The 27,677-nt window shown below is 50.1% G+C and overlaps 1 protein-coding gene across 6 annotated transcripts in view; it reads right to left on the bottom strand.

The window, feature by feature from the left end:
* Positions 1–10,874: 10,874 nt before the first annotated feature.
* TLE3 (transducin-like enhancer of split 3 (E(sp1) homolog, Drosophila)) overlaps positions 10,875–27,677 on the bottom strand; it is a 60,543-nt gene continuing 43,740 nt past the window's right edge. The window contains exons 8-20 of one of the 6 annotated variants that reach the window (XM_006888349.1): positions 26,215–26,231; positions 21,774–21,893; positions 20,709–20,759; positions 19,914–20,066; positions 19,194–19,335; positions 18,572–18,756; positions 17,697–17,773; positions 15,652–15,901; positions 15,144–15,391; positions 14,170–14,317; positions 13,176–13,326; positions 12,269–12,345; positions 10,875–11,254 (exon numbers count right to left, since the gene is read on the bottom strand). In XM_006888349.1, coding sequence (XP_006888411.1) covers positions 11,147–11,254; positions 12,269–12,345; positions 13,176–13,326; positions 14,170–14,317; positions 15,144–15,391; positions 15,652–15,901; positions 17,697–17,773; positions 18,572–18,756; positions 19,194–19,335; positions 19,914–20,066; positions 20,709–20,759; positions 21,774–21,893; positions 26,215–26,231 — 1,727 coding nt within the window. In that variant the 3' untranslated portion in view covers positions 10,875–11,146. Of the gene's footprint in view, positions 11,255–12,268; positions 12,346–13,175; positions 13,327–14,169; positions 14,318–15,143; positions 15,392–15,651; positions 15,902–17,696; positions 17,774–18,556; positions 18,757–19,193; positions 19,336–19,913; positions 20,067–20,708; positions 20,760–21,773; positions 21,894–26,214; positions 26,232–27,677 lie in introns of all 6 variants that reach the window. The other 5 variants (XM_006888347.1, XM_006888348.1, XM_006888350.1 and 2 more) reach the window with 5 other exon arrangements.

Genomic DNA, 27,677 nt, shown 5'->3' with positions numbered 1-27,677 from the left:
GTCGTCAAAGGAGAGGAAGACCCTCAAGCAGGTAGACTGACAGAGTGACTGCTGCAATGGGCTCTGGTATGTCAGGAAGTGTGAGGATGGCGCTGGACAGAGCAGGGTTCGGATACTTTGTTCATAGAGTGGGCATGAGTCATGTTCTAACAACCACAACAGTATTATGTTTATATCTTTTTAAATTGAGCCTTTCTTTTTTGGACACTGAGGTTTCTTTTCTAGATACTAGTAGAATGGTGTCTGTCTGGGATTTGCTGCATTAATACTGCAGTGGGTGCTTGGGGCTGGGGAGTGTAGGAAACAAGATTAGCCTCGCATTGATAACTGTTGATGCTAGATGATCTATTGCACTGTTTTCTCGACTTTTGCATGTTTGTTTGAAATCCATGTCATTGTGAAGAAGGCAGTTGCCCCTGGAACACACACAAGTGTTAGAACTGGAGAAGATTCAAGAACTACTTTCCCAGGAGGGAGCGGGGCCTGGAGCACTCCAGTGACCCCCACCATGTCCAAAGCTCTCCCTCTCAGCCATTTGCAGGAACTAGAGTCTGAGTGATTTGTTATGGAGTCCAAGTCTTTCTAATTTTTTTTCTTTAATTATGAAATACCTCAAGCATGTAGACAAGAGGGAGCTCTGGCAAGGAGTTGCACTGTGAACCTCCAAAGGCAGGAAGTTTGAAGGCACCAACTGCTCTGTGGGAGAAAGATGGACAATCTCCTCCCATGCAATTTATAGCCTCTGAAAGCCAGCTGGGAGGTTAGCTATAAGTCAGTTCCAACTCCACTGCAAGTGAGGTAGAAAAGAACAGAAAATGTGACACCATCAAAGCCACCACACAGATTTTAAAAATGAAGACATTTAAGATGTTCTTCAGGTTTTATTAAAAGTAATAACATGTTACTGGTATAGCTAGAGTCTCATGCAACCCTCAGTTACTTCCCTCTCTTCCCCTGCAGATAGTCATCATTCCGGGAGTGTTGTGTGTCTTTCCACTCATGCTCTCCCATAGATTTATATACCGAATTTTTTATGTGGATTTATACTTTACAGAAACAGTATCATATTATATCTTTCCTTTTGCAACTTGCTCTTTTTCACACTTTGTGTTTTTGACGTTTATCCAAGTTGCTACATGAAGATCCAGCTCATGCATTTAATGCTTCCATAACCACGGCCATGGAGTGGATCCTGACTTGTAGCCGCTCTGTAGGACACCGTGGGTGGCCCTGTAGGATTTCTAAGGAAGGCTGTACGTCAGAATGGAAGCTCATTGCTTCATCTTGCTCCCTTGGGAGTGATTGGTGAATTTGAACCACTATAACCTTTTGATTAGGAGCCAAATGTGTCAACTGTTGTACCACTGTTGTTGTTTATTGTTGCGTCAAAACTGACCCATAGCTGACCTTCCAGCGAGTTTTCAGAGGCAGTTAATCCTATGGGAGGGATTTCCCATCCTCCTGCGGAGCACGTGGTGCATCGTACCACAAGAGCTCCTAATGCTTATACTTTTAATTGATGAAAATGCATGGTTTTAGGCGTTGTCAGGTTGATTTCATCTGATAATGGCCCTGAGTGGCAGAGTAGAGAGCTTCAGTGGCATCGTTGGTGGGGCCTTGGCTAACTCAAGGCCAAGGCTCTGGCCATCCGAATCCACCAGCAACTCCTCAGGAGAAAGCTGAGCAGTCCCCTCCTGTGCGATCTACAGCCTCTGAAACCATTGGAGGGTCAGCTGTGAGGCAGTTCTCAATCCAGAGCAATGAGTTTGAGTTGGTGAGTTAAAATGAGCTTGAGTTGGCCAAGTAAAACTGGTTCAAGGGGATCTCCTAGATCATGTTCTTAACCAGTCTAAGAGTAGAATTGTCAGCTCTTGCTCCTTGGGTGGTTTGGAACTGATTACCTTTTAGTTAACAGACAAATGCTTAACTATTGCACCACCAGCGTGCCTAGGTTTTAGAAAATCCATTCCCCCATCAGTGAACAAGTGGTTACTTATTGTTTTTGCTATATCAAACAATGAGGCAATGGAGATGGCTCTCTGTACACATTTCCTTATGCATTTGGGTAAGAGCTTTTCTAAGGTATATGTTGGAAGGAGCATGACCAGGTCACAGGTTGTGTTCCTTGTCCCTTAATGCTGTCCAACGACGCTACAAAGTGGCGAAACCAATTTATGCCTCACAGGTGTGCCTGACAGCTTTTCATTCCTCATTCTTGTAGGTCTTCTTTGAATTGTCAAAATAAACAACTCGCAGATGTAATAAAAATGAAATTGTCCTTTTGTTTGTTTTTCTAATTTTCATTTCTCTGATAACTAGTCAGATGGGATATTATCACCTGCCAGCCCTTCATGATTCTTCCCCTGTCAATCACCTATTTCTACCTTCCACTCAATTTTCTGTTGGGTCGTTTGCTTTCACGCACCGACTTGAAAGAGCTCATCGTATATGCTAGCTACCATTTCTTTGTCAGCAACATGCATTGCATTTACATTTTTTTCATGTTTTTAAATTTTGTTTATGTCATCTCTTGTACAGATGATTTAAACTGTGATGCCCCTCAAACATCTCTTTTTCCATTATAGTTTTTTGCTTTTGGTGTGTCGGTCAATAAATCTTTTCCTTCCTGATATTTTATCCTGAAAGTTTTCCAGCTGGAAATCTTTAATCTCTGTAGAATTTATTTGTGTACATTGTGTGAGGTGGCAGTTGTCAGGTGCTGTCAGGTTGAGTCCAACCCAACTCATGGAGTCTGCATGTGACAGAGCAGAACTGCCACACGGGAATTTTTAGGCTGTGTTCTCCACATGAGCGTATCACCAGATCCATGCTCCCACAGAGATGCTGGATGATTACAGGCCGCCAACCTTCTATTAGGGACCTCTGGTGGCTTCGTGGTAAGAAGTTCTTCTGTCAACCCAAAGGCATGTGGTTCAAATCCACCAGCTGCCCCACCGAGAAAGATAGGGAATCACCTCCTGTGTCATTTACAGCTTCTGAAATTTGGTCGGAAGGTCTCAGTGGCACATAAAAACATAAAATAACCTCTTAAGAACAACTGAATGTTTAACCATTGCAGCACAAGAACTCCTTTTTTGTAAGGTGAAGATCTATTTTTCTTCCTCCAAAAAGATGGTGTATTTCCCCAGAAATACTTGTTGAATCATTTCTTTCTCCACTGATTGTAATGCCACCTCTGTCATAATCAAGTTCTCATCTCTGTATAGGTAAATTTGTATAGTTTATTTGTTTACTTTATATTTACATAATAGCATGTTTTCCTGTTTACTATTGTGTTACAGTAAGTCCTGACAGCTCTTAGGATAAGACTTCCTTCTTCATTCTTCTTCAGAATTAAGTTTACTATACTTGGCCCTCTACTCTCATATAAATGTTATCATCAATTTATTAATTTTCTAGGAGGTCTGGTAGCCTCGTTCGTAAGGAGCTGTGCTGATAAACTAAAGCCATGCCTTCCTGGCAGTCCACATCTACCAGTGGGTCCACAAATAAAGATGGGAGGTCTCCTCTTGTGTAGGCAATCTCCTCTTTACAGCCTCGGAAACACACTACAGGGTCTGCTCAGCTCCCACTCAATGGTGATGAATTTGAGGGCTTTTTAGTTTTATCTAATTAGAAAGAAGGCATCTTATTTGAGCTTTTTAAAAAGTTGAGCTTATAGGTTCATGTTGGAAAAGACAACTTTTTGTATGAAAGTGAGCAGTCAATGAACATGGGATATCTCGTGGTCTATACAGATTTAAAAATTCCTTTCAGTTATATTTGTCCTCCATATGAAGATTTTGTTGTTGTTTTGTATATACCATAGTCAGAACTGACCCATAGTTGACCCTCCAGCGGGTTTTCAGAGGCAGTTAATCACATGGGAGACTTCCCATCCTCCCGCAAAGCATCTGGTGGTCCCAAACCACGTGCTTTTGGGATTGCAGCTCAGCTTCTTGCCACTAGGCCACCAGTGCTCCCTAGATGGAGATTATGGCGTGTTAGATTTATCCATTGGTAATGCTATCACCAGTATAGGAATGTGTTGGTTTTTTTCTTCACATTATTGATTGCTATTTATGAATACAATAGCTATTAATTGGTTTTATTGGATTTGGCACCTTGACTAAACTCTTATACCTATTGTTTGTATACTCTCTATTATCAGCATAGTAGCTTCAAATAGCTATGCTTTTTCTTCTTTCACATCAGTGTTTATACTTTATGCTTATTTAGTATTCATCCTTTTGTCTTGGGAAGTTCTGGTAATATTGTCTGTAGGGAGTTGCATTGCTGACCCCCAAGGCTGTGCTTCTCTGGAAGTTCAAATCTGCATGAGAAAGATGGGCACTCTCTTCTTGTGTGATTTACAGTCTTGAAAACCCAATGGAGGGTCAGATATGAGGTGATGCCAACTCGGTGGTAATTAATTTGGAGTGTTTTTCTTTCTTTTGAGTTCTTTTGTCTTATGCCACTGGCTAGTCTCCAGTACCATGTTGAATAGAAAACAGGAATAGTAAACATTCTTATTTTAGGGCTACTTTGGGGGAAATTACTGGTAAAATGACCTCATTTTTATGTATTAAATGACCTGCAAGTTTGATATAGCTATTCATTGCCAGATTAAAGAAATGTTCTTCTACTCCTACTTTGGAACTTAAAAATCGGGGACATGTGCTGAATTTGAGCAAATGCTTTATCTCTGCTCCTTTTTATTGGTAAACTTTATTAAGTATTTCAAGTATGCTTGAACAGGATTTGTACTCTACAATCATTAGTTGTAGGACTAAGTTTGTCAGTTATGTCACTCAGTTTTTAAAATTCATCTTTATTAATTTCTCTATGTTTGATATACCATTTCCTGATAGTGGTAAGTGAAAGACTCCCATTTCGTCTTATAATTCAGTCAAGGAATTTAGACACTGTCATCCATTAGGACAATGAGGGCATCTAAGCAGAAGAATGCTGAGGACTGATATGCACAAAGGTAACTCTGAGTGTAATTTAAAGTTTATATGGGCCATCACCCATGTAAAGGGCAGATCTTTAAGTTTTCTAACGCCAACCATGGGGCGGACTCAGAACCCCAAAGGTCCTGAAATGCATTATCTCTTCTCCTTCCCAGTTCCCTGCCTTACCTGGCTCAGACTGGAGCGCTGGTCTCTGCTCATGTTTCTCGCCCAACTACTCAGCCCAGGGTTCCAGCCCTGCTTCTGGCCTAGAGGCAGGAGGGTGGAGGAACAGGCAGTGAGAACTGGAACTCAAGAAAGCTGATTGGAGCTGGAGCAGGGCAGAAGCAAGCATAGGAGTAGGGTAGAGGTGTTGGCTTGAGGCGGTATCCTCTATCACTCCAGGGCTTAGCACATGCTGTTTCTTTCAGGAAGTCCTCCCTCTCTGACCTCCTAGTTATTTCAGCTATGTTGTGACATCTAGTTGATGTGTTCACATAATTTATGTGGCAGTAACTGTCAGTTTCTGAGTGTTTCTCGCTGCTGGCCAGGAGCTCCATAATCCCAGCTCCTAGAACCATATCTAGCACATCCGAGGCTATCACTGCACAAATGTTGGTTGGCTGGATGGATGGTAAATAGGTGAAAGAATGAAGTCAGAGAGTAGAAGGATAATCGCATGGACAGATTGTTGTCAGGTGCTGTGGAGTCAGTGACAACGCACAGCAACTTTATACACAAAATGACGTTCTGCCCAGTCCTGTACCACTCCCACAATCTCTACTGAGTTTGAATCCATTGTTGCAGTTACAGTACACATCCATGTCCTTGTCCTCCTCTTTCATGATGTCCTTCTTGAGGAAACATCTTTCCTGACGACAGGCTCAAAGCATGTAGGGGGATGTGTGGATGGAGAGGTGGATAGAATGATGGGCGAATGGGTGGGTGGGTGGATGAGTAAGTTGCACGGCAAAATGGCTGCTGAGTGCAAAGACAGAAGCTTGGTTTCATCGCTGTTCTTGTGGGTTACCTTCATTCCATGAGGGGTCTGTTCACAAATATTGATGGGGAAGGAGAGGAGACAAACAGTATCATTCGGTCCTCTCATGGGGCAGCTCCTCCCTGTCTTCACAGAGAACGCGATGGGAGTGTAGAGGAGGAGTCTGAGCTGTTACCTATGGTAAGTGTCCTTTCTAGGGCTCAACTGTCCCTTCTTTAAAATAAGAGACTCAATGTAGACAGCTTTTCAAATGCAAAAGACCCAGCTTTGGCGTCATCTTTAAACATGCTAAAGGGGCCTTGTTCCTGAATGTGGGGATACTTTATCCTAGTCTACAAAAAAAAAAAAAATCAATTGGTGTCTAATACCTATTTAAATCAGAATACTTATGTTGTACTTTATGTTAGTGGCTTAGTGGTGAAGAATTGTACTGCCAACCCAAAGGTACATGGTTCAAATCCACCAGCTGCTCCACGGGAGAAAGATGGGCAATTTCCTCTCATGCTATTTACTGCCCGTGAAAACCACCTGGAGGGTCAACTATAGGTAGTTTCTGGCAATGTATTCTTAAAAATTTTATATATAATTGTATGTGTATATATATATATATACACACACACACACACACACACTCCACTTACAGATGAGTTGGCAAGTTTATAACATTCAGCATCCTTGCTAAGGGCCTTTTGAGCTCTAGGATCCCTCTCTCTCACACCTTCCAAATTAGGAAAATTTCCTGCTCCAGCTCTGTGATGTGCTAGGGCCTTAGGGACAAGGCCAGCCCGCTTAGCTGTTACTAAGGATGACCCGGACACTTGTGCACAATTGATTGGAACTGAAACCACTGAAGCTGGCTTCTGGTAACCATGTCCCTTCCATTTCTTTAAACAGATCTCCTAGCTCTGAGCAAAGGCAGCACACAGACGTGAAACAACTCCAGACGTCACTTCTCCAGGCTTCAGTCACCGAGGAACATCATGCACCTCAGATTAGGATCATCGCAGACTAGTGAAGGCTTGTCACTCCCAGCACTGCCCAGGGCCCACGAGAGCCAGTGTGCGGCCCTCCAGGGAATCTAGCTTAGCTGGGAAGACAAGCAGAAATGCTGCAGATGCAATTAGCATGAACCTTCATTCTTGCACGAGAGGAAAGTGGTTATGACACTTAAAAATGGGAATATTATTATTAGTTTTCTGCAGCCCAGCCAAGCAGGAAGGTGGGGAAATCTGAAGGGTTTACAGATGCAAGTATCGTTGCGTACCAAGGAATGGCCTCTACCCAGATTACAGGAGCTTCAGTTTACTGTCCATAGGAATCACCGATGCATGGCTAAAATGCAACTTCTGATTCCGTAGGGCTGACAGCGACTCTTTCCCAGGCTTCCTTAGATGCTGATGTGGCTGGAGCAAAGGTAAGTGTGGGGAGGGAAGGGACAAGGGATAGGATGGAGGAGGCAGCAGGAGCAGTTATGAGTCAAGGATGCACCTGTCTGAGGATAGGGTTAACCAAACAGGAGCTGAAGTGTTAACAGGTGCTGCTGAGCTCAGCCCCGCTGAGCCAGTGCAAAAGAAGCTGTGCCATCTCTCCCACCCACCCTCACAATGACTGTGAGCACTTCTGGTCCCTACTGTCTATTCCTGATAGTACCTACAATGTCTATTTGAGTTTGGTCTCCCCTTTTCCCTGTGACGCTGTGTCAAATGTGTTAATGGTTGGTTACCAATGGTTGATAAGTGTTGGGTGAAACTCCCCAATTAAAACAAGCTTGGAAGGAGCGGCATCCACTTCCGTAACAGCTTGCCTCCGGAAACCCTATGAATCTGGAGAAAGGATGAGACACACCCAAGTGTTGAGGACTCTCCTTCATAGGGTCGCTATGTGTCGCCTGCGACTCAGCACTTAACTCCTCCTCCCCTCTTCAGGAACAGACACATCCTTGGCTTTCTCTATCAGCAGGAGAGCCTGGGTGCCACAGGTCAATAAGCAGTATGGAAGACAGCTCTACTCTGCAGACATGGAGTCTCCATGAGCCTGGGACTGTAACAGGCTTGGGATTTGTTCCCATTCATCCCTACCCCCTCACTGGACAGGACTAGGAATATGTATTCACTAACTGACAACTTCTCTTTCACCCAACAGGGACCAGCAAGTCCCAACTGCAACCCTACCTTGGCACCAAGATGGGAAGTCTCCAGGCAAGTCCTGAGCCCACACACAACACTGTCCCGGGCTGCCACCTGGGCCCCATTCCTCCGCTGCAACACGCAGACATGAGAAACGAGTGGAGTGTGGTCCAAACGGGTGGTATTTTCCTCAAGGACGTGCAGCCAAGTAAGACAGAACGATAGTTTCAGCACAGAGCTCTGTCCATCCGCTGGAAGAATCCTCTTAGCCCAAGACGACCTGTCTAGCAAGCAGCACAACCCCTGAACTGAACTTGGGAGTCCAGCTTTCTTCTGAGGTGGTCATCCCTAGTTTTCTCTTTATAAAGATCCCCTTTGTTGTATGAGCAAGTGGTTGCTTATGCAGATTTCTGTAGACTTATCAGAGTTGGAAACTGTGTAATTCCCATTTGACCAGGATGTGGAGAACCTGGGAAGGACCTTGGCACATGGCTCAGAACTCTCCCCTTGGGTCAGCCCTAGCTCTTCCTCCCGGGGACCCTTGACTCCGGTCTCCTGTCCTGCTTCTTGTGGTGCAAATGCAGCCTTCAGAATCCCCTAGATGATTTCTGTAATCTAAAGGTGAAGAATTTCCCGCAACACTGAAACTTAAATTTTAAAAATAACAGAGCAGGCTTGCAGGGTCCAGATGGATGGTTCATAGTAGACAACTTTGACGTTTCATGTGACATTTCATTTCTTTCCAAAACGTTTTGTGTTAATACACTTTGGGGTTCACCTGCAGCACTCTGCTCAGGGAACTGTCCTGCCATCTGTCCAGAGGAAGTCCCAGCTCCCTGTCCCCACAGTGCTTATACACTAGGGTGACCGTATGTGCTTGGAGTTGTCCACAGTCCTCCTCTGTTCAATGCCTAGAAGAACCAGCCCGGTGGGTGGGGTCAGGGCTGGGTAGTGAAAGCTCAGGAAATAATCTGCTAGGGTGACTCTGGCTCTCTCTTATGTGGGAACCACCTGGGGACAAACAGACAGATTCTTTCCTGGGGGAGAACTGACAACTGGGGAGAGAGGCAATTAAAAGACAACAATCAGGCCAACCTTTAAATAGTAACTTTTAAAAATATAAAAACAGCTCATTACAATGACTTTCATATTTTTTTTCTTCAGGAATTCACTTTCTTTTACCCTCGCCCTCCCTTGTGGCAAGAGCCTTAACAAGAGGCGGAAGGCGAACATCTGAGACCTAGAGAGAAGAGATAGACAGACAGACAGATCGTGGACAACCCACCAGCCTGAGGCCTGGAGCACACACTGGTCTCCACACTAGGACTTCCTGGGGGGTGGGGGCGCTCAGCTGGGAGCAACATTACTGAAGACAGACATGTTTACTGAAGCACCCCCCCTTCTTTCTCACCAGGCAGAATCACACATTATAAAATAATCCATAAAAATGCAGTATAAAAATTATCTTCCATATGGTACATCCACAGAGAGCCCATCACCAGGGCCCACAACGGCCTTTAACTTTTCTTTGAACAAGGGGGGGAAAAAAGGACCAAAACAAATACACAAAAGGAAATCCTCCCCCCATCAAAAAATAACAATCCTAACACCTTAGAACATTTTGGTACCAAAAAGAGGTACCTGTGGGAGACAAAATTCGAACCGAAGCTTGCTTGGGCCTCTACGAGGCGAAAGTGACAAGAAATCACCATAGTATGAAGAAATCATCCTCACAGCCCACATCTTACCCCCTCCTGGTTATGGGGAGAAATTCTTTCAGACTTGCAACTCTGCTGGGGGGAACAGACCTTCCTCCTCTCTAGCAGAGAGAGGAAGGGGTCCCAGGCAGGAAAAGGGGAGAAGACATTTTATAAAAGGACATCATCTCTAATTTTTATTCAAATTTAAAAAAAAAAAAAAAGCACCCACATCAGTTGCTATTTTTTTTTCCTCTGGTAGCTCCCTGAGCTGAACTGTTACACTCTCCCCTCTAATGTCTTGTCCTTTTTTAGGTTGTGTCCGGAGACTGCAGAGGGTGGGAGAGGGGTTTCTTAGAACTTACGTTTCTCTTCACAATAACCAAGTGTACACCAAAAAGAGACAGAACAAGGTTGGGGGGAGGGAGAGAAAGTGAGTAAGAGACAAACACAGATAATAAGGGAGACAGAGAGCAGACAAGAGGCAGAGCACATGAGACCTCCGGAGGCGGGGGGGGGGGGGGGGGGGTGTGAGGGAATCTGGTGAGGGTACACCCTGGCTGGCACTTGTCTCAAGCACTGTCCATCAGTCTGTCCATCTGGCCACTCAATGCTGACTTGGTAGACAATCCCCAAACCCACACAGAGACATGTTCATTTCGGGGAGTGTCCAAAGGTCATTCTCATTACCAGCTGCAAGCTCTCTGGCCCCCTGAATTTCCCCCTTTTCCATCTTCTCCTAGATTTGCCCCCTCTCTATCTCCCCTTCCCAGACCGTTAATTCTTATTTAAAAAAAAAAAAAAAGGCCACCACCACCACAAGTGGATTACAAATACAGCAGGCGAGATACACGGCGAGGGGGTCCCACGGGGAGGGGCTCGTCCCCCACTGACCAGTCCGAGATAGGAGTCTGTTATTTACATTTTTCACAGATCATGTGCACTGCACAGCTGGGGTGGGGGAAAGGCAATTTCCCTGTCCCCTCATCCCAAGAACAAAAATGTGGTCCAGACCAGTGTCCCCAACCCCAGGCAGGGGGACTGGCCAAAAGAGGAGAGGAGAGAGAAAGAACCATGGGGGTGTTCTGTGGGGAGCTGGAACCTCCAAGGAATTCTATTTGTAACATTTGCCAGGGCTGTTAGGGGAGGAGGAAGGGGCGATCCACAAAGTCCATGAGCCACGTCAGTCCCCGCCAAGGAGCCAGGACCACGACGTGCACCCTTGCAGCCCACTGGGGAGCAGCCTGGCCTGGAATACGTGGCGGCCGCAGGCGCCCGTCCTCTGCGCCCTCTGGGGCCGCCGTCCGCGATCTCGCTGTCAGAGCCGAGTCTCTTCCTCCCACGGTCTGACAGCCCTGTTGGAGTCCTTGTTTAGTAGATGACCTCATAAACTGTGGCCTTCTTGTCACCAGAGCCTGTTACAATGTATTTGTCATCCGCTGAAATGTCACAACTCAAGACAGATGAGGATTCTTTAGACTGGAGAAGGAAGATGAGGAGGGGATGTGGGGAGGAAAGAGAAAAAGAGACAGGAGTTTATTTTCTCAGGACTCAATGCTATTCGTTTCAATACCATCTGAACAGAAGCACTCTGGTCTGGTGGCCAGTGGGTAGGGAGGTGCTGTCACCCCAAGGTTATGTGGTTCGAATCCTCAAGCTGCTCTGAGGGAGAAAGATGGGCTATCTCCTTTCATACCCACAACCACAGCTTCTAAATCCCCACTGGAGGGTGAACTGAGTCGGTTCCAACTCAATGGCAATGGTTTGAGGGGCGTTTTTACCCCTCCAGGGCTACCGCAGTTAAGCATGGACCCAACATGGAAGAGACAAGGCTGGGAGCCTGTCAAGCTCGGCCCGGAGAAGCCAGAGATCCCCTCCCATCTAGTGGCTTTTTCCATAAGGAAAAACTCATTACTAGGGTTTAACATATGCAGGGAAACAGCACACTTTGGCCCTAGCAGCTCTTCTGGGTTTAAAAATAAGAAGCGTGTCTATAAGAGAGGCCAACAGGCTGCTGGCATCACAGAACGCTGTGTGCTGACTTTTGAAAATGGTGTTTAGTAGTAGTTGTTATGTGCTGATTTTTACCAGGTTTTCTTCCTAGTACATCTTAGTTTGGAAGCTCCTCTGTTATCTCTTCTACTTCGTGACAACCAGTCCTCCACTAACAGATGGAAGGTGGCTGCACTTGGGGTGTGTGTGTGTGTGTGTGTGTGTATGTGAAGGACCTTGAACTTGGGTCTCCCAAATGGAAGGACATACTTCTACCATGGAACCACCATTCCCCTCATCTCCTGAGAGAGCCCATGCTTAAAGGCTCTCATCATCAAGAGGTCAGAGCCAATAGCAGCAGAGAGAGACTGTGTGTGTGAGACTCAGCACACTGGGTCTCTGTCCGTCTCCATCCCCCCCCCCCCGCAGGTCTGACCCTGGTTCCTGAAGCCTTGTTAGCTGCTACGCCAACCCTGGCACCTTGCCCACTGGTGGACATACCTGGAATATGCTGGCTCCGTAAGGCGTCCTCCAGGCGTTCAGGAGGTTATCTTTCCCCGTGCTCACGAACCACTTGCCTGCAGGTGAAGGTGAAAGGATCATCAGCATGTGGCCATTGAGCAAGCTGTGCCCCTCCCTGCCCACCGCAGTGGCCCAGACAAGGCTGGCTGCCATGGAAACACCATGCGAACTGCTAACAAGTGCTTAGGTATCTCTGCTCGTGAGAGGCATTTTTTGCAAGACACACACACAGCCAGTCAGAGAAGGCAGGAAGGCAAGTAGGAACTGGGATTGGGACTGGGAATATTCAGCTCAACAATTATACTCACAAAAAGAGAGTGAGAACACATGACCTAAATTTTACTATGAAGAGGCATCAGAAAATGCTAGAAACAGCAAAGCCCCGACTGTCCAGACAGTCAGCTCAAGAAAGCTGTTAGCAGGTATCTTTTCTGTTGTGCAGGCACTCAGTCAGGGCTGTCCCTGTGCTGAGTCAATACTGCTGCCCTCAAATCCACAACGAGATGGGTTTTTTGGAGGAGGTAAGATTTTTCCAGGGTGGCACAGGGAGCTGTGAAGAATAACGGCCTGTGATTCTTAATCCCTCAGAAGCACAGCCTGCCCATGCTTCTTTGAGGAGCTATTCCTTAGCCCCAGGCCAGGCTTCAGGGATGGCTTCTGGCTTTGGTGTCCTGTGGCAGCATCTCCATCTGGGAGGCAAGGTCAGGGGGATGGGGGACAAGATCTTCAAGGGATGGCAAAGGGGCAGGATGGGGAAAGGTGTGGCTGAGATCCCCACGGGACAGCAGAGAGGCACTGGCCTGGGAGTGTCTGGTTTGTTCAGTTAGCTCCGGGGCTCTTGGGGAGGGAGACCAGCCACCGGGAATGCCTCTCCTCCGAGACTCACCGCAGTAGGCAAACTTGAGAGAGAGCACACAGCTCTCATGTAGGTGCAGCTGGTACTTGTCAGGCTTCGTGTGGTGCAGCACCTCCACGTTGCTGCTCTCCATGCCCACGGCCAGCCACTCCCCAGTAGGGCAGTACCCCAGAGAGAAGATCTGCAGGAGGTCAGGGGGGTGGGGGTGGCAGTCAGCACCCGCTGACCTCCAGAGTCAGCGTCCCTTCCCATCCCGCTTCCCAAGCATGTGCAAAACGAGGCCTCCCCGAGCCCACTAACCCAGGGCCACAGAGTTCCGTTCTCCGTTCCCACGCTACAGATGAAGCTGAGGCGTACAGAAAACCAGCTACAGTCAAACTGGGAGTTGACAGACGAGGCACAGACATTTCTCATTCAGAGCTGGCCTGCCTGACTTTTGCATTTACTCTTTTAAAAAGGCAGGGAAATACCTAAATATTAAACATCTAAGTATTTGATGTCAAAATGAGCCATAAAGAAACACCAAACTCACTGACAGTCAATTCTGGCTCACAGCAACAGAGCAGAAATGCCCCTTAGAGGTTTCAAGGCTGTGCTCGTTACAGGAAACAAGACTGCCATGGAGCTCGAACTGCTCACCTTTTGGTTGGCAGCAACGTACTTTAACCACTGTGCCACCCAGTAGTTAGGGATTATGCCTGAATCTGTGGAGTTCTTTTTATGAGCTAAGTTTATGCCCAAGACTCTGCAAGGATTATTTCAAGTGCTCACACCAGGCAGCTTCTATCACGTCCACCCCACAAGTGAGAAATCAGAGGCCAGATAATTCCACGCCAGTGGGACTAAAATAGAATCCAAGCAGCAGAGTCAGGTGTCTCTGATGGCACATAATTTCACTGCTGCTTCCTCCAGGAAGCCTTCCCAGATGGCTGAAGTTGGCCTCACACGCATTTATAACATCCTGAGACCTGGAAGTGAAAGGGAGAGGGCTGGTGGGTGAGGCAGGTTAAGTCTGGCCTCGCACCTGAGAGGTGAAGTCATGCTGCTGCAGCTGCCGGCCCTCCCGCAGGTCCCAGGAACGGACGGTGTTGTCCAATCCCCCTGTCCACAGCTTGGTGCCATCGTGGGAGATGTCTATGCAGCTGGCTCCATCCGTGTGGCCCTGGAACTGCCTGTGAGGGTTAAACAGAAAGGGGTGGTGAGCCTGGCAAACTACTGCTTGCTAAGATAGCAGTAGTCCCAGGAAACCAGCCTGCTTGGCTTCTGAACAGAAAGGGAAACTGAGGTTCAGAGAGGACACCGCACCTCCCACAAGAGTCGCCAGTGAGCTTGCACCAGAGCTAGATCTCGTCTCACTACACTCAGCCAAGCTCCTGAGGCAAAGCCCCTCCGGGGTTTTGGCATTGCTTACACACTGGAGGCCCCTGATCATGCTCTCAGAAGCTGATCCAAAAAGGGCAACTCGTTGACTTTAGGACCTAGCTCCTTAATAGACATCAGTTTTTCCATCTGCCCTGTTACCTCATCCTTGCATCCTGCAAGAACTATACGGTTCTATGAACACACATACTGACTGTCAAAAACCACATCAGAGGCGTGCTCTGTACAAGGTATGCTGCCCACCTTCACCCTGCTTCCCCAACGCAGGCACTACATTCTCCCCACTTTATTGAACACAGAGCTAAGAACTGAAGAAGTGACTCATATAAGGTCACAATTCACCAACTGTGTTGTCTTCATTACTGTGCACTGCAACCTTCCAGCTTCACTCCAGCTCCATCTTTTTCCCCCAAAGCCTCCTCCAAGCTCTGGGGTCTAAGGAGCCCTTTCTCTGCCCTCATGGAGCACCTGGCCCATAGCTACCCCTCGAGTAGGCTAGCTGAGCTGTCTTCTCTACTGGAAACCTCTTTATTCACATTCCTCGACCTTCACAGTGCCAGGGAGGGCTGGCATAGGTCAAGAAGAAAGTGCCCACACACTCCCACCTGTCGGCCTCACCTGACCAGGGTCTGGTTATGCAGGTCCCAGACGGCAATGTTCCCGTCACTGCAGCAGGAGAAGCAGACTTTGGCGTCGGGGCTGATGGCCAGGGCGTAGCAGGCGGGAGCGGAGGACGTGAGCTCAGCCTTGATGCGGGGCGTGGGTGAGGCCAGGTCCCAGATGGTGAGTGTGCTTGCCTCGCCGCCTACGATGAGCGTGCGCCCGTCAGGGAGCAGCTTACAGGATCTGATGTAGTTGTCCCTGTTCTGGAAGGAAAAGGGGCAGTGGTGAGTGCTGCCCACTGCCCTCGTGGAGATGCAGGGCATCCTCGCTGCCCGTGCTCTAGGCCTTTCCACGCCTCACTCTCACTCTTTCATCTTTTATGTATCTCTTCACAAAGCCCAAGAAGTTACTATCATCCCATCTACAGATGTCAAAGCTGGGGCTCAGAGAGTTTAGTGGGTGTGCCCAGAGCTGCCCAGCCAATATCAAGCTGAGCAAGATTCTCCCTCCCTTGAGGTCTCACCAGGCAATCCAGCTGGGAGATGGGGCTCTTGCTGCCCGGCTGGCTGATGTCCCAGATCTTCACGCAGCCCTTGCCGCCCGTGTAGACGTGCCGCGTGGGGTTGCTGATGGTCACGGCGCACACCACCTCGCCGTGGCTCAGGGTGTTGATCTGGCGGGCGTGCCTGGGGATGCCGGGGCCAGCCAGGGCGTCGTGGGGAAAGGGCACGGGCTGCATCTGCCCGTCGGCGCTCACATGGAAGGAGTAGGCTCTGGAAGGACGAGAACCATCATGCTGCCATCTCTGGCCCCCTGCAGCGGCCCCACCGCTTTTTCTGCTCAGTTCAAGCCACAGCGCACAGCTGCTGGCCTCCCTGCCACCAAGTTAGCCTCTCCTGGCATCTCAAGCAACACAGCTTTGCACAAACCATCCCCTCCCTGGAACTAATCAATGATGGCTCCTCACTGCCCACTCAACAGCCCCAGGTTCTTGGCCTGGACTCATCAAGGTGATGGCCCCCTAACATCCTGACCTTGATTTCTGCTCCTATTTGTTCATTCTTCTTCCAGTCAAAATAGTTTCCACCTATCCTCCTCTTCTGCAAATCTATAAGCAGCCTAGTATTTTGGCCCAAGGAAAGGCCCAGCTTAAAAGCAATCTCCTTGAAGCATTCTCTCCAGTCTCTACTGGAGACTCCCAGAGAGAGAGTAGCTCACAGACCTCTAGATTTTGTTCCAACTTCTTTCTACGGAGTCATGAGATCAGATTTGAGGTGTGGAGAGTAAGGGGGCTGAATGTGCAGGCCATCGCTCTCTGGCTTTTCACAAATAGAGGTGAACCCACAAAATACAACCCAACCCCAAAGGCATCAAGCTAATTTCCATCCACAAAGATGGGGGGAAGGGAAGCGTTAGTGTAATTAGAGAGAGCAGGTACAAGGTCAACAGCACTCAACCCTGGACCTTAGGATGAGAGCGTGACGGGGCTGTCCCTCTCCATGTCACGTCTCAGGGACTGGCCTTCACTCCATCCTAATTATGCAGAGACAAGGGCAGACAGGATATCCTACGGATCTCCTAAGCCCGGTATTACCCTTTCACACGAGAACCAGCCATCTCACTGCTTATGGACAATCTTCTAATATGCCAATGTTAAGTCTCTCTAGGGGACCATATGCCTCCCATAAGTACCTCTGTCAGCCAAGTGCCTAAAAAGCTGCCAATCCGGCACCTTTGTTCCCTAACCGAATACCCTCATCCATTTCCCTGCATGCCTAGGGGCCTGTGCAGATGGGCTCCAAGGCTGACCCATTCCTGCATTCATCTGGAAGCCCATGAGAGATTGTGGACTTAACAGCCATCATGATGGTTCAATATGGCAGTCACGAAGTCAGCCCACAGCAGAGAAATGTGCTCTGGAGTTACAGCCCCGCAGTGAGGGCTGCCTCAAAACTCTGGCCTAATGCTACGCTTCTCTCCAGCATCTTCCCCTCTCGGGTCCCAATGCAGACTCCCTGATACCTAGCGCAGGCAATGGGAGGGAGCCTCCGTGTTCCTCCAGAACGAACTGCCGTAAGTGCCTGCAAGTTCAGTCAGGGAGCCAGCGTGGACTGCCTGCTGCTTCAGCTGCTGTCCATGCAAAGACTCGCTGATGACAATCTTTCAACGCGGGCATGGAAGGCACTACTCTCTCAGTCTTTACATCTTCATGACAACCAAGGATGGACAGGGCAAAGGCATGTTCTCCAGAGGAGACAGTGCCCAGGCCTGTGGTATCTGTGTGTCCAGCTCCTGGAGCCCAGAGCACCTTGTCTCCTGGAGCCCATGAGTGCACTTCACCACTACGTGCCCTCCATGCCCTCTCATAGCTCCCATTCGTAAGGGACGTCCTGGGCTAATCAGGAGTGTGGTCAGGCAGCTGAGACCTGATGGGCAGGCACCTTCTCTAAAGGGAAGTCCACCTACCTAGGTAAACTCATGGTCAGACAGGTTTGGATGTGTCCCCTCCAACCCTCCCAAGGAAGCATACAAAAAAAAAAAAAAAACCAACCCAGAACCAAAGCTTACGGTTTTCCACCAGGAATGGAGGCGAGGCTTGAGGGCAGGCCTGTGGCCCTCATGGGCGGGTGAGGGTCAAAACCAACCTGGAAGGCAAGACAAGGCCAGCCCTTACCCAGGGATGCCACTGCTCCCTCCCCCCACCCCGCCTCCTTCACCCAAAGCTCAGCCAGGCCCCTCAGCTCCACCAAACAGGAGCTGGAGAGACAGCAGAACAGAGCCGAGTGCACCATGTGACAGGAAGCAGGCCTGCAGGGTGAGCACGCGGCCTGGACAACAGCACGGCTTGGGTGAGAGTGCAGGACCCCATGTCAGGTTCTCTCAATTCTATAAGGTGTACCAGCCCTGTCCCCTTCTACCCCTCCAGAGGGGCCTGTCATGTGGAGACAGGTTATCTTAAATAAAGGGGGTCAAGAGAGCCACTGTCTCCTAAAAAAAGTCCTTTCTCTGCCAGCCCAAATCCTACGTGTTTACCACTAACACCCAACAAGTGCTGTTACCATGACAACCTAGTCCTGTTTGCCAAACACTGTTCTGTGGAGGTCATTTTCCACCTCTGAAGACTCCTGCCCCTGAAGGAGCATGGAAAGGTAGGAATCAAACTGCCTCCCACACTGGAAAGGGATGCTTGGTCTGGAGGACCTTGTAGGAGGTCCCATGGCTAATGGCAGGCAAGCCAGGAGAGGCCACATCTGCCTAGTCCCCACGCCATCAGCTCAGCCCCTGGCTCTTAAATGCTCTTGCGAACACAAGCGCCTGGCTGTTAAGACCCTGAGGGTCTTACATATGGTATGGACACGCTGCCCCTCAAACCATCCCAACTCCCCACTGCCCAGTCCCCAGAAAAAGGAGCTAAAAGGTCTACGTACAGCTCCAAAGCTCACCATTGACGACCGGCCATAGGCGGCAGCTGCAGCGGCGGCCGCGGCACTCATCTGTGGGGGGATGTTGTGCAGGCTGGCGTAGGCGCCAGGGCTGGTGAGAGAGCCGTTCATATCGTGGTGGCTCATCATGGCAAAGGGTGCCGCGTAGGAACTGGTGATGGAGATGGGCGTGCGCAGGGCGGAGGCTGTGGGAGGCAGGAGTCAGACTGCTAGGTCTACAGCAAAGACCCTCACTCACCTAGTAGCTGTCCTTCCTGAATTCTAAGGCCACCTCTTCCAGGCAGTGCCCTTGGATTGAATCTCTCCTAATAAATTTTTATTACTTCCCAGCCAAAGAAGATGAGGGGTTGGAGATGTGTCTCCCTTGTTACCGAGCAGGATTCTGTGTCCCAGTGAAGGGTACTCTGGCTTGTTATGAGCCCACACAACTCTGGAGAAGCCAGGAACAAAACAGAGCTCTGACCTGTCCAGCAGCCCCATCCACCTCTCATTCAGGGCCCCAAAGGCCCTGACACCAGTATCAAAGCACCAAGTGCCCATCCCTGCTCCTCAAAACTCACTCTGTGGCCCCTATCCTGGTTCAGCCAGCCCCCCACCCCTCCACAAGCCCCATCATGCCTACCCATTATACCTAGCGGGTCCATGCCTGGAGGTTTGCCTGGCATTGACCGGAGCCCGGGGGTCGTGCTGGTGCCGGGAGTCGGGGCATCATTCCTTGGAGTTGGCGTGTTGGACTTGAGCCCAGGGGTGGAGGACTTATCATTCTGAAACGGGAAGACGCAGAAACCAAGGGTTGTGAGGATTCCCTTCTCCTGAGAGCTGGGCATCTGGACCCCTGACCAACCAGCCTCCTGGCCCGTGCCCAAGCGTGGTTGCCAGAAAATGGGGTAACATTTTACAGATGTAGCAACTGTGGCTCAGAAATGTTAAGTAACTCTACCCAGCACAGAGTCCCAAGGAGTCATGGAGGCACTATGGCTAAGCCCTCAGCTACTACTCAAAAGACGATTCAAATCTACCCAACAACCCCATGGGGAAGAGACCAGAAACAGGGCTCCCAGAGAGATCTCAGCCTTGGAAACACTACAGGGCACTTCAGCTCTGTCCTAGAGGGTCCATGAATTCACTTTAGCACAGTATCACAGTACAGGGCTCAAGCAAGAATTTGAACCTGGCTTACACCCCAAGTCTATTCTTTCTAATTACTTCTTTTTCCTCCAATAAGCACCACTCTGACTCCAAGTTTTCCTTCTACCTTCATGACTCCAGGCACTGTCTGAGAAAGAAACAATCTTGCTTCTCCCAGAGCTCCTCCTGCCCCCACAGCGCAGGCTCCACTCACATGACCAAGGTCTTTGGTCTTGGAGGACGGTGTGCTGCTGGAAGAGGCCACAGAGGCGGGGCTGGTGGGGGCATCCTTCTTCAGGCCTCGGGCCTTGTCCAGCCCATTTTCAGGAGGGGAGTGTGCCGGGCTGACCCGGGGCGTGGTTGGATCCTGAAAACATAAGAGAACCCAAGAGGGGCTGAAAGCACAACTAGACCAGCATGGTCCTTGCTCCAGAGTTGGGGTGCATGAGTATCTATGTGTAGGCAACAGGGAAAAGAGAAGAGGCCTGACTGAAAGACTAATCAGGGGTTAACTAATTTTTCATAATCTAGTCTGATCCTTTCATTCTATGAATGGGGAGATGGAGGCCTGGGGTCAGGAAGTGTGATCTGTCTAGCATCATACACACGTTCCCAGCAGCAGCTGGGCTCCCAGCCTAATGTGGGACTCTGTGCATCACTTCCTGCCCTCCTGATGCTGACCAGAGGCTCACAACCCTCATGCCCAGACCTCAGAACAGAGAGGGGACAGAGCCCCTGGAGAAGCACAGGATGCAAGAATGGTGGTACCCTACCCTGGGATCTGAAAGGAAAGGGTCTCTCTGCAGAGGCATCCCGGGTCCCTCATGACAAGCACGTCCAGTTGCCTTTCAGCAAAGCCCTGGCCTGCACCTCCCAACAGGTGTGCTGCATAGAGCGTAGCGGCCTTGTCATCCTTCTCAGGCTGCCGGAACACCAAGGAAGGAACCAAAAAGGCAGCAGCACCCACGGTGGAACAAGCTACCCCAAACCACGAGCCTCCTATCCTTACCTCATTGGACACGTCCACCACCAGATCATCACTCTTGTCCCCGTCACTGTCCTGTAACCAAGAAAGAAGCCAACTGGTCAACCCCCCCCCTCCTGCAATGAGCCAGAACCTCAATGTTTCCTCCAGGCAGTAAGCAGTAAAGCCAGGATTTGAAGCCAGGCCAAAATCCCAAAGTCCATGTCCTTTCTAACATCACCACCTTGAGCTCCAGTGAGCACAAAATCAGCTTCATTTTAGCTAGGGCGGATTCTTAACCAGGCTCCCAGCTTCTGGTCACTCGCGACCCATGTCCACTGGGCAGCCACACAGACACCCGCTCAATTATCACATTCCTACACTCCCACCCCTGCAGAGTGCCCTTTAAACTCATCTCAGAAGCCAGAAAAGTATCTCAGCTTGTTTAATATTCATCATCGTTCACAACCAAAAGCACTGTTTCCATTTAACCAGTGGGGTGGGTGACTGGCTTCATCTCACAAAAATGTGGCTGGGGCTTGAGTGTGCAATGTGACTAAAGCCACAGAGTGGCCCAGTGACCGAGCAGGGCTGGACAGGAGACCACGAGTGCGTGTGGGTGACTTTCTCCACGAGTACCACCATCCCTTCCCTGTCCGTGATCTTACTGATGCCCAGTCGGACAGTGAGTAGATACAATGACGCCGCACGGGGACCTCACGCCAGGGGCTGCCACAGTCTTATGTGAAAGGGTATTAAAACCACAGCAGTGTGGGCTGAGTGGGTGCACCCAGACAGCAGATGATCAGGGCCATAGACAAAGTGTGGGGGTGCTGGAGCAGACTCAGGAGTGATGCCAATAGCCGGGGGTGATGGTCTAACTAAAAGGAGCTGACTGCCATCCCCATGTTCAATAGAGGTTCAAACAACCCTGGATGTACTTCTTACTAGGCTGGGCCTCCTATCCCCACTACAGGGTCACATTTCCCAAAGCCCCTCCTTGTCCTCCATAATGTACGTGCCTGTGAGGGCTGGGGCCACAACTCCATTGCAGCCTGTGCCCTGCAGCTGCCCGCCCACCCTCATCGTGCCCAGCAAGCCCAGACATACATATCGGCTCAGGCTGTCCTTCTCCTCTGCTTTCCGCTTCTTAGCTTCCAGGCTGTAGTCTGTGGAGCCTCGGTGCTTTTCACTGGCCCGGAGGCTTTCCGAGGGTGATACTGAATTATTCTAGAAGTGGAAGGGATTCAGGTCATAATCTACTGCTGAGTGTAGCATTTCGCACACACTGTCACCCAGCTATGTACAGGTTAACTAACGCCAGCTTGTCGGATAAGGGAGGAGACTCTCCACTTTGAGATACTGTGCACACACAACCTTGGCTCAAACACAGCCGCAAGTGGGGAGACCCTGTCAACAGCCCAGATGAGGCCTCCAAGACGCTGTCTTCAAGCACCTGCAGCTCTCCTCCACAAAAAAAACCAAAAAGCCCCAAACATGCCACCGTTCTTTATCATCAGCCCTGTAATGGGTCATCTGCCTCTGGCCTACGACATGGAAGGGTCACACCTGTCCCACCCACCAGCACATGTGCTCAGTGAAAAGGCAAGTGAAATTCTCCCTCAGTCTTAAATGATGGATCTGAGGCCACACGAAGGGGCCATGAGCAATATTTCATCCGCTGGCCCCAAGGGAAACGGGTGATTGATAAGGGAAGCGCATCCGGCTGCCACCACACCCATCAGCAGCGTGGCATTTCTGGTGAGCATCTGACCCTGCTGTGTGGCTCTGGCTGGCGTCAGAAAACACCAGAGCTATAGAGCGTCAGAATGCACCATTTTGAAGCCTATTCCTCTGCAGGACGGAAAGAGGTACGAGAGCAGGAAGAATCAGCCCCTCCTTATACACCCTGAAAGGCTGGAAAACCCCCCCAGTGTGAGGTAACACCAGAGAAACACAGCTTTTCAGGCCCAGGGGAGCCCAGGTTCTCCCTACAGCCATTAAGCAGGAGGATGAGAATGTCTTGAGAATGATCTAGAAGCCTGGGAAGAGAGAAGGTGTGCAAAGAGCACAGGAAGCACTCGCAGATGGACCTGGGAACTGAATGGTCCAGAAGGTGAGAGTCATGGTGACCCAGGCAAACACACACTGGTTGGTTGACCGCCTCAGGTGGAAGGACTGGAGGGGGGACCTGCCAGCAAACTTTGTGCCAAGAGATCCAACCTGAGGCCCTCCAGGATGCTCTTGAGGCTCACTCTGTGGGTAAAGCCCCAGCTGTACCTTTACCTACTCTTTAGGTTACCCCTTACCTACACTGTCTGAGCACCTGCCCTGGGCCAGGCCTGAGGGTTGGACGTCAGGGATGGAAGAATAAAAGAGGACAGCCCCTGCCTCCAGGAGCTCACAGGCTAACTGCAGGGAAGAAAAGGAAAAGCCAGCCAAGCTGCAATCCCCACATGGTAAGGAGGTTAAGATGATGATGCCAGGCACACACACAGAAGCGACACCTCTTCCTGATGGAAGGACGTCTAAAGGCAGGCGAATGAACCTCCAGTCACATCTTCCCATTCTACCAAATGCCAGTGCTGGCTCAGGTCTTCCTGGCAGTGCACAAACTTCATGAACTCGCTGCCAATGGAGTGGATGGCTATCTGAATCTAACCAGAAGTGCCAAGGAAGAAAGGCCTGGCAAACTGCCTCCTCGCCTCCCACCCAAAATCAGCTGCTGAAACCCCAAAGGGGCACATTTCTACTCTAGACACATGCAGGGTTGCCAAGAGTCACCATTAACTCGATAGCTATTGCTGGATGCTGGCACAGGGGTCACTTGAAGGGAATGAGGATGGACAGCTGAGAGGTGGTGTGCGCGGAGGGGCTGGCGCGGGAACCAGCCGCAGAACTTAATTTCCTTTCCTAAGCCGGTTTCTGGGCAGCCCTTCCCTGCCAAGTTTCTGCCTGGAGCAAATTAAAATGGCAGAGTTATCAAGCCTTGAAGAAAAAAATGGAGGTTATAATGGAACTGCAGCTCAACCTTCCCCACAGCCATGCAGGAGCATGGCGATGTGCGCACAGCCGCAATTCAATTAGCTGCAGCAAGCGCCGGCAGAAAAAAAAATCCCCGTCATTTCATTTCATTTCCTCCCACGGTGGCGGCCACCCCGTGCTAAGCAGAGCCGCTTCCAGCCCCTCTCGCTGGCCCTCTCGGGGCAGGCGGCGGGCGGAGAGGGGGGCGTGCGGCCGCTCGTGTTTCTCCTTACGACCCGGTCCGGGACTCGGAGAACAGGGAGCTCTTTCTTCTCATGCAGTCAGGCTGAAAACCCTCGCTGCTACCGGAGAGTCATGTCAGGCATTTTATGTCAGGCATTTAGCGGCATCGATCCAGCCCGCCTCTGGCTGGCAGGCGGCCAAAAAACTAAGTATTTTTTATTGCTTCGGCTAGGCAAGGAAATATGAATGAAGCTACCTCTAATTGGACTCCAGACTAACCCCTCTGGGACCGTTTCCAGCCCCTCCACCGGCCCCCTCCGACTCCAGCCAGAGCCCTGTCCTTCCTGGCGTGGCCTCATCTGTTGACAACCTGGTTTCCAGAGGCCTAAGTGACCTCAGTCTATCCCCCCCCCCCCCCACGCTGTAGTCACAAGCACAGGGCCCTGGGGCTGGCCTCCAGCCACGCAGCAAAGCACCCTGACCCACTCCTATGTGATCATCTAGGAACCAGCCCTGAGAGGCGGCTAAGCAGATACACCAGGGGGAGTGGCCGTGTGACAGGGGCTCTCTGAGGGCTGCTTTGGCAAGAAGTGTTCTGAGATTTGGGGCATGAAGCCAAGGAAAAATATAAATGATGGTGAGGAGAATGTGAGGACCAGGGAATGTCAGGCTTCAAACAGCCCTTTCGTCCTACAGTCAGCCACTTTTTAACCCCATCATCTCCTGGACTCCATAGGTCTTCCTGACAAACCGAGCGGCTGACTGGGCAGGCACTAGCCTACGATAAGGATAAGGCTCTGGTGGCAGAACCTATAGGGAGTTATGCTACAGGGAAAGGCTGGGCCTCTCTGGTGGTTACAATCTACCAGCTGCTCCGTGGGAGAAGGATGGGCAATCTCCTCACACATCTGGAAACCACCCCTGGGCCAGCTGAGAGCTGGCTCCAAATCCACAACAAAGAGAGAAAGAAAAGTCCCTGAATGAGTCACGAGGCTAAGAGCAGAAAGGTGGGCAAGACCGCACCCAGAGGGGCGTCTGAAGATGAGCCTGGTGGTCTGCTAATGAAAAGTCCCCACCTCGAAAGCCCGACACAAAACCCTACACAGCAGTTCTCTGCACACAGGGGCTGCCAAGAATTTCAAGTGATTCAACTGCAAGTAATATTAACATCCAAGAAAGAAACAGAGGTTCAGAGAGGCCAAGAGGGTCCACAGAGTTGGGGCAGTTGTAAGTCTTGAGGGGTCCAGACCAAAGCTGCTTCTGCGAACCACCTCTGCAGGGAAGGCCACTGTGTCTGAGGATCAGCTCAAAGCATTCAAAATGGGATTTTATCTCCAATGACTGTTTTCTCACGCACCTTAGTCACACCACTCCTGGGTCCTAAATGTGAATTTACTATTCTGAGCATGCAGCCAAGTCAAAGGGAAGCCATGGGCATCCCTGCAAACGAAGCTTAACAAGTCTATCTGGGAAGGGCAGAGACGGCAGGTGGGATGTCGTGGGGGGGGGGGGGTGCAGCCCGAGGAATCGGCTATTGAGACGGTTAGTTAACTGCCCGACCTTCCAAGTTCTACTTAACACAAGGTAATAACCAAAGCCATCCTGACAGATTAGATGGCCCAAGATACAAGGACGGCGATGAGGAATAAAATAGCTTTGCTAATCGCTGGAGGATTTTTTTTATCCTGCCTCTACCGCGCTTATTCAGAAGGCTTATTCACTTGAAACAGAACCTCTGAGCCTTGGTGCGATCAGAAAGATTTACAACAAATCTCAGAGCTGGCAGACACGCAGGCGGCCCTGGCCTTCATGCTCGCTCACAAGTGCTTTCTTAAACCGAGTGAAAGCCCAGAGTAGGGAGCAAGTAAAAGCAGGGAGCAGGCATTTGGAGGAACTGAAGAGGGGGCTACAAATCATGGAGGAAGAAGCCTGAGGGGTAGAGGGAAAACTCAGGCTGGAAAGTGGGACAGACATGTCCTGAGCCGAGTCCAGCCCAGTGGCTCCACAAATCCCTCTGGCAGAACCTGAGCTGGCCAGCTGACCTCTCTGAGGCAGGGGTCATTCACAAGGTCTTCATTTGACAAAATGATGGAGCAAGGCCCAGAGAGCTGAAGGACTAAAGGTCATTTAACAGGTGATAACACTGCTGGTGGAGCCTTGGGTCAGGTCTCCCAGAGCCCAAGGTACAAGCGACAAATCCTTCCCAGATTCTACCCAAGAAGTCAGAGTGGAGGATCCTGAGTCCATTTCACAATTCCAGGAGCAAGCTGCCCGGCCAGGAGCCCCCAGCCCCTCCGCTTCCTAGCCCCCCAACCCAAATTCATGTCATGTGTGCCTCACTTACCGCGCTTGCTTCTCTCTCTTTATGGAAGAAAGACCAGGTCAGGAGGAGGTGGCCCGGGTCACCCGGAGACAAAGAGACAAAAAAGAAAGGCAAAAGGTCAGTCTCAGTCCAGCTGGCTTTCTGGTTCGCTAGTTCACTGGTTTGAAAATGGGCAGCAGGCCGGCCCTCCGAGTGGAGCGGGTCAGCCAAGGCAGGGCCATTAAGTGAAGTTTTCTCAGCTTGGAAATGAACCACCCAGATTCCACCCGCGTCCCCGCCTAGGTCCTCGGGGTGGCAGGAAGCCTTGGGCCTAGCTCTCCTGGACTTGCCAAGAATGGCACATTGCCGACTGGGGTTTTATAAAAAAGCTTTCAGCTTGGGAGAGACACATTTTGCCTAAAGTACATGCAGGATCCAGGAGCCAGAAAATTTACCAAGGGGAACAACGGGGAAGTAGTTTTTCAGTCTTTTTTTTTTTTTAAGTGATTTTTAATTAACACCATTCTCTTGCTCCATCAAAAAGCCCCTGGAAACCAAAGTGTCTGTTTGCCAGCCAAGCACTAGCTCCCCACTTGTCCTGTTTACTGGGGTGAGGTTGGGGACACTACCCTATGCAGGGACACAAGCTATCCTCCTGTTCTCATCTTCTGCTATTTGCAATGGGGCCAGGGCAGAATGAGGTCACTCCACAGCCTTCACACCAAGAAAGGGGCATGGGGATTGAGGGGAGCCTGCAACACATTAGCTGGTGCCCCCGTAACTGTCGCTCTGAGAGCAAAACCTGACAAGTGACAACTTGTGAAATGTAACCTGCCAAGGAGTCAGGCCCTTTACCGATGCATCAAACACTCAGCATGTTTTTGGTGCCAGTTTCCAGGTTCTAAGGGCCAAGGTGAAGAGTTGAAGGGAAGGAAGAGCAAAGCCCTGACTCCAGGCCTGTCCAATCAGCTCCCTGTTGGAGTGCACTCGCTCCCTCCACTTACAGTCAGCAGAGTCTTTGCTGGAGCACCACCTATTTACATTTTCAAAAACTCCTGAGTTGGTGAGACTTATATGCTGAAAAAAACACTGGGGGCTCAGCTCCTGTCCTCAGAGAGCTGGTGGAGTTCATGACGAGGCAGCTCTCTCCAGGGAGAGGCCGCAGTGGATAGCAGCACAGGGTGAAGGCACGGGAACCTGACTCATAAAACTCCTGTACGTGAATTTGAAAAAAGGTCACTTGGTCTGTCCAGGAAGGAATCCTTAAGAAGTGGGACAGAGAATGGACCTTGAAGGTAGGAAGATGAGAAAGTGCTAGGGGGTGAAGGCTTCAAAGCAGAGACCAGGCCCATGTTAAAATTGTGGGGCTGGTGGGGAGGATGGGATGCTCTTTTCCACATGCTACGGGTTCAGCAGATAGTTCTAAACCCTTCACTAACTCCTGGTCCCAGGGTGCCATATTTGCTGTGCCCACTTGCAATGGGGATTCGAGCCAAGAACTCCTA

Source organism: Elephantulus edwardii, unplaced genomic scaffold (assembly GCF_000299155.1).
Source record: "Elephantulus edwardii isolate Elephantulus edwardi_28Jun2011 unplaced genomic scaffold, EleEdw1.0 scaffold00066, whole genome shotgun sequence".
Lineage (NCBI taxonomy): Eukaryota > Metazoa > Chordata > Mammalia > Macroscelidea > Macroscelididae > Elephantulus > Elephantulus edwardii.
This window is presented reverse-complemented; position numbering and strand designations above follow the sequence as displayed.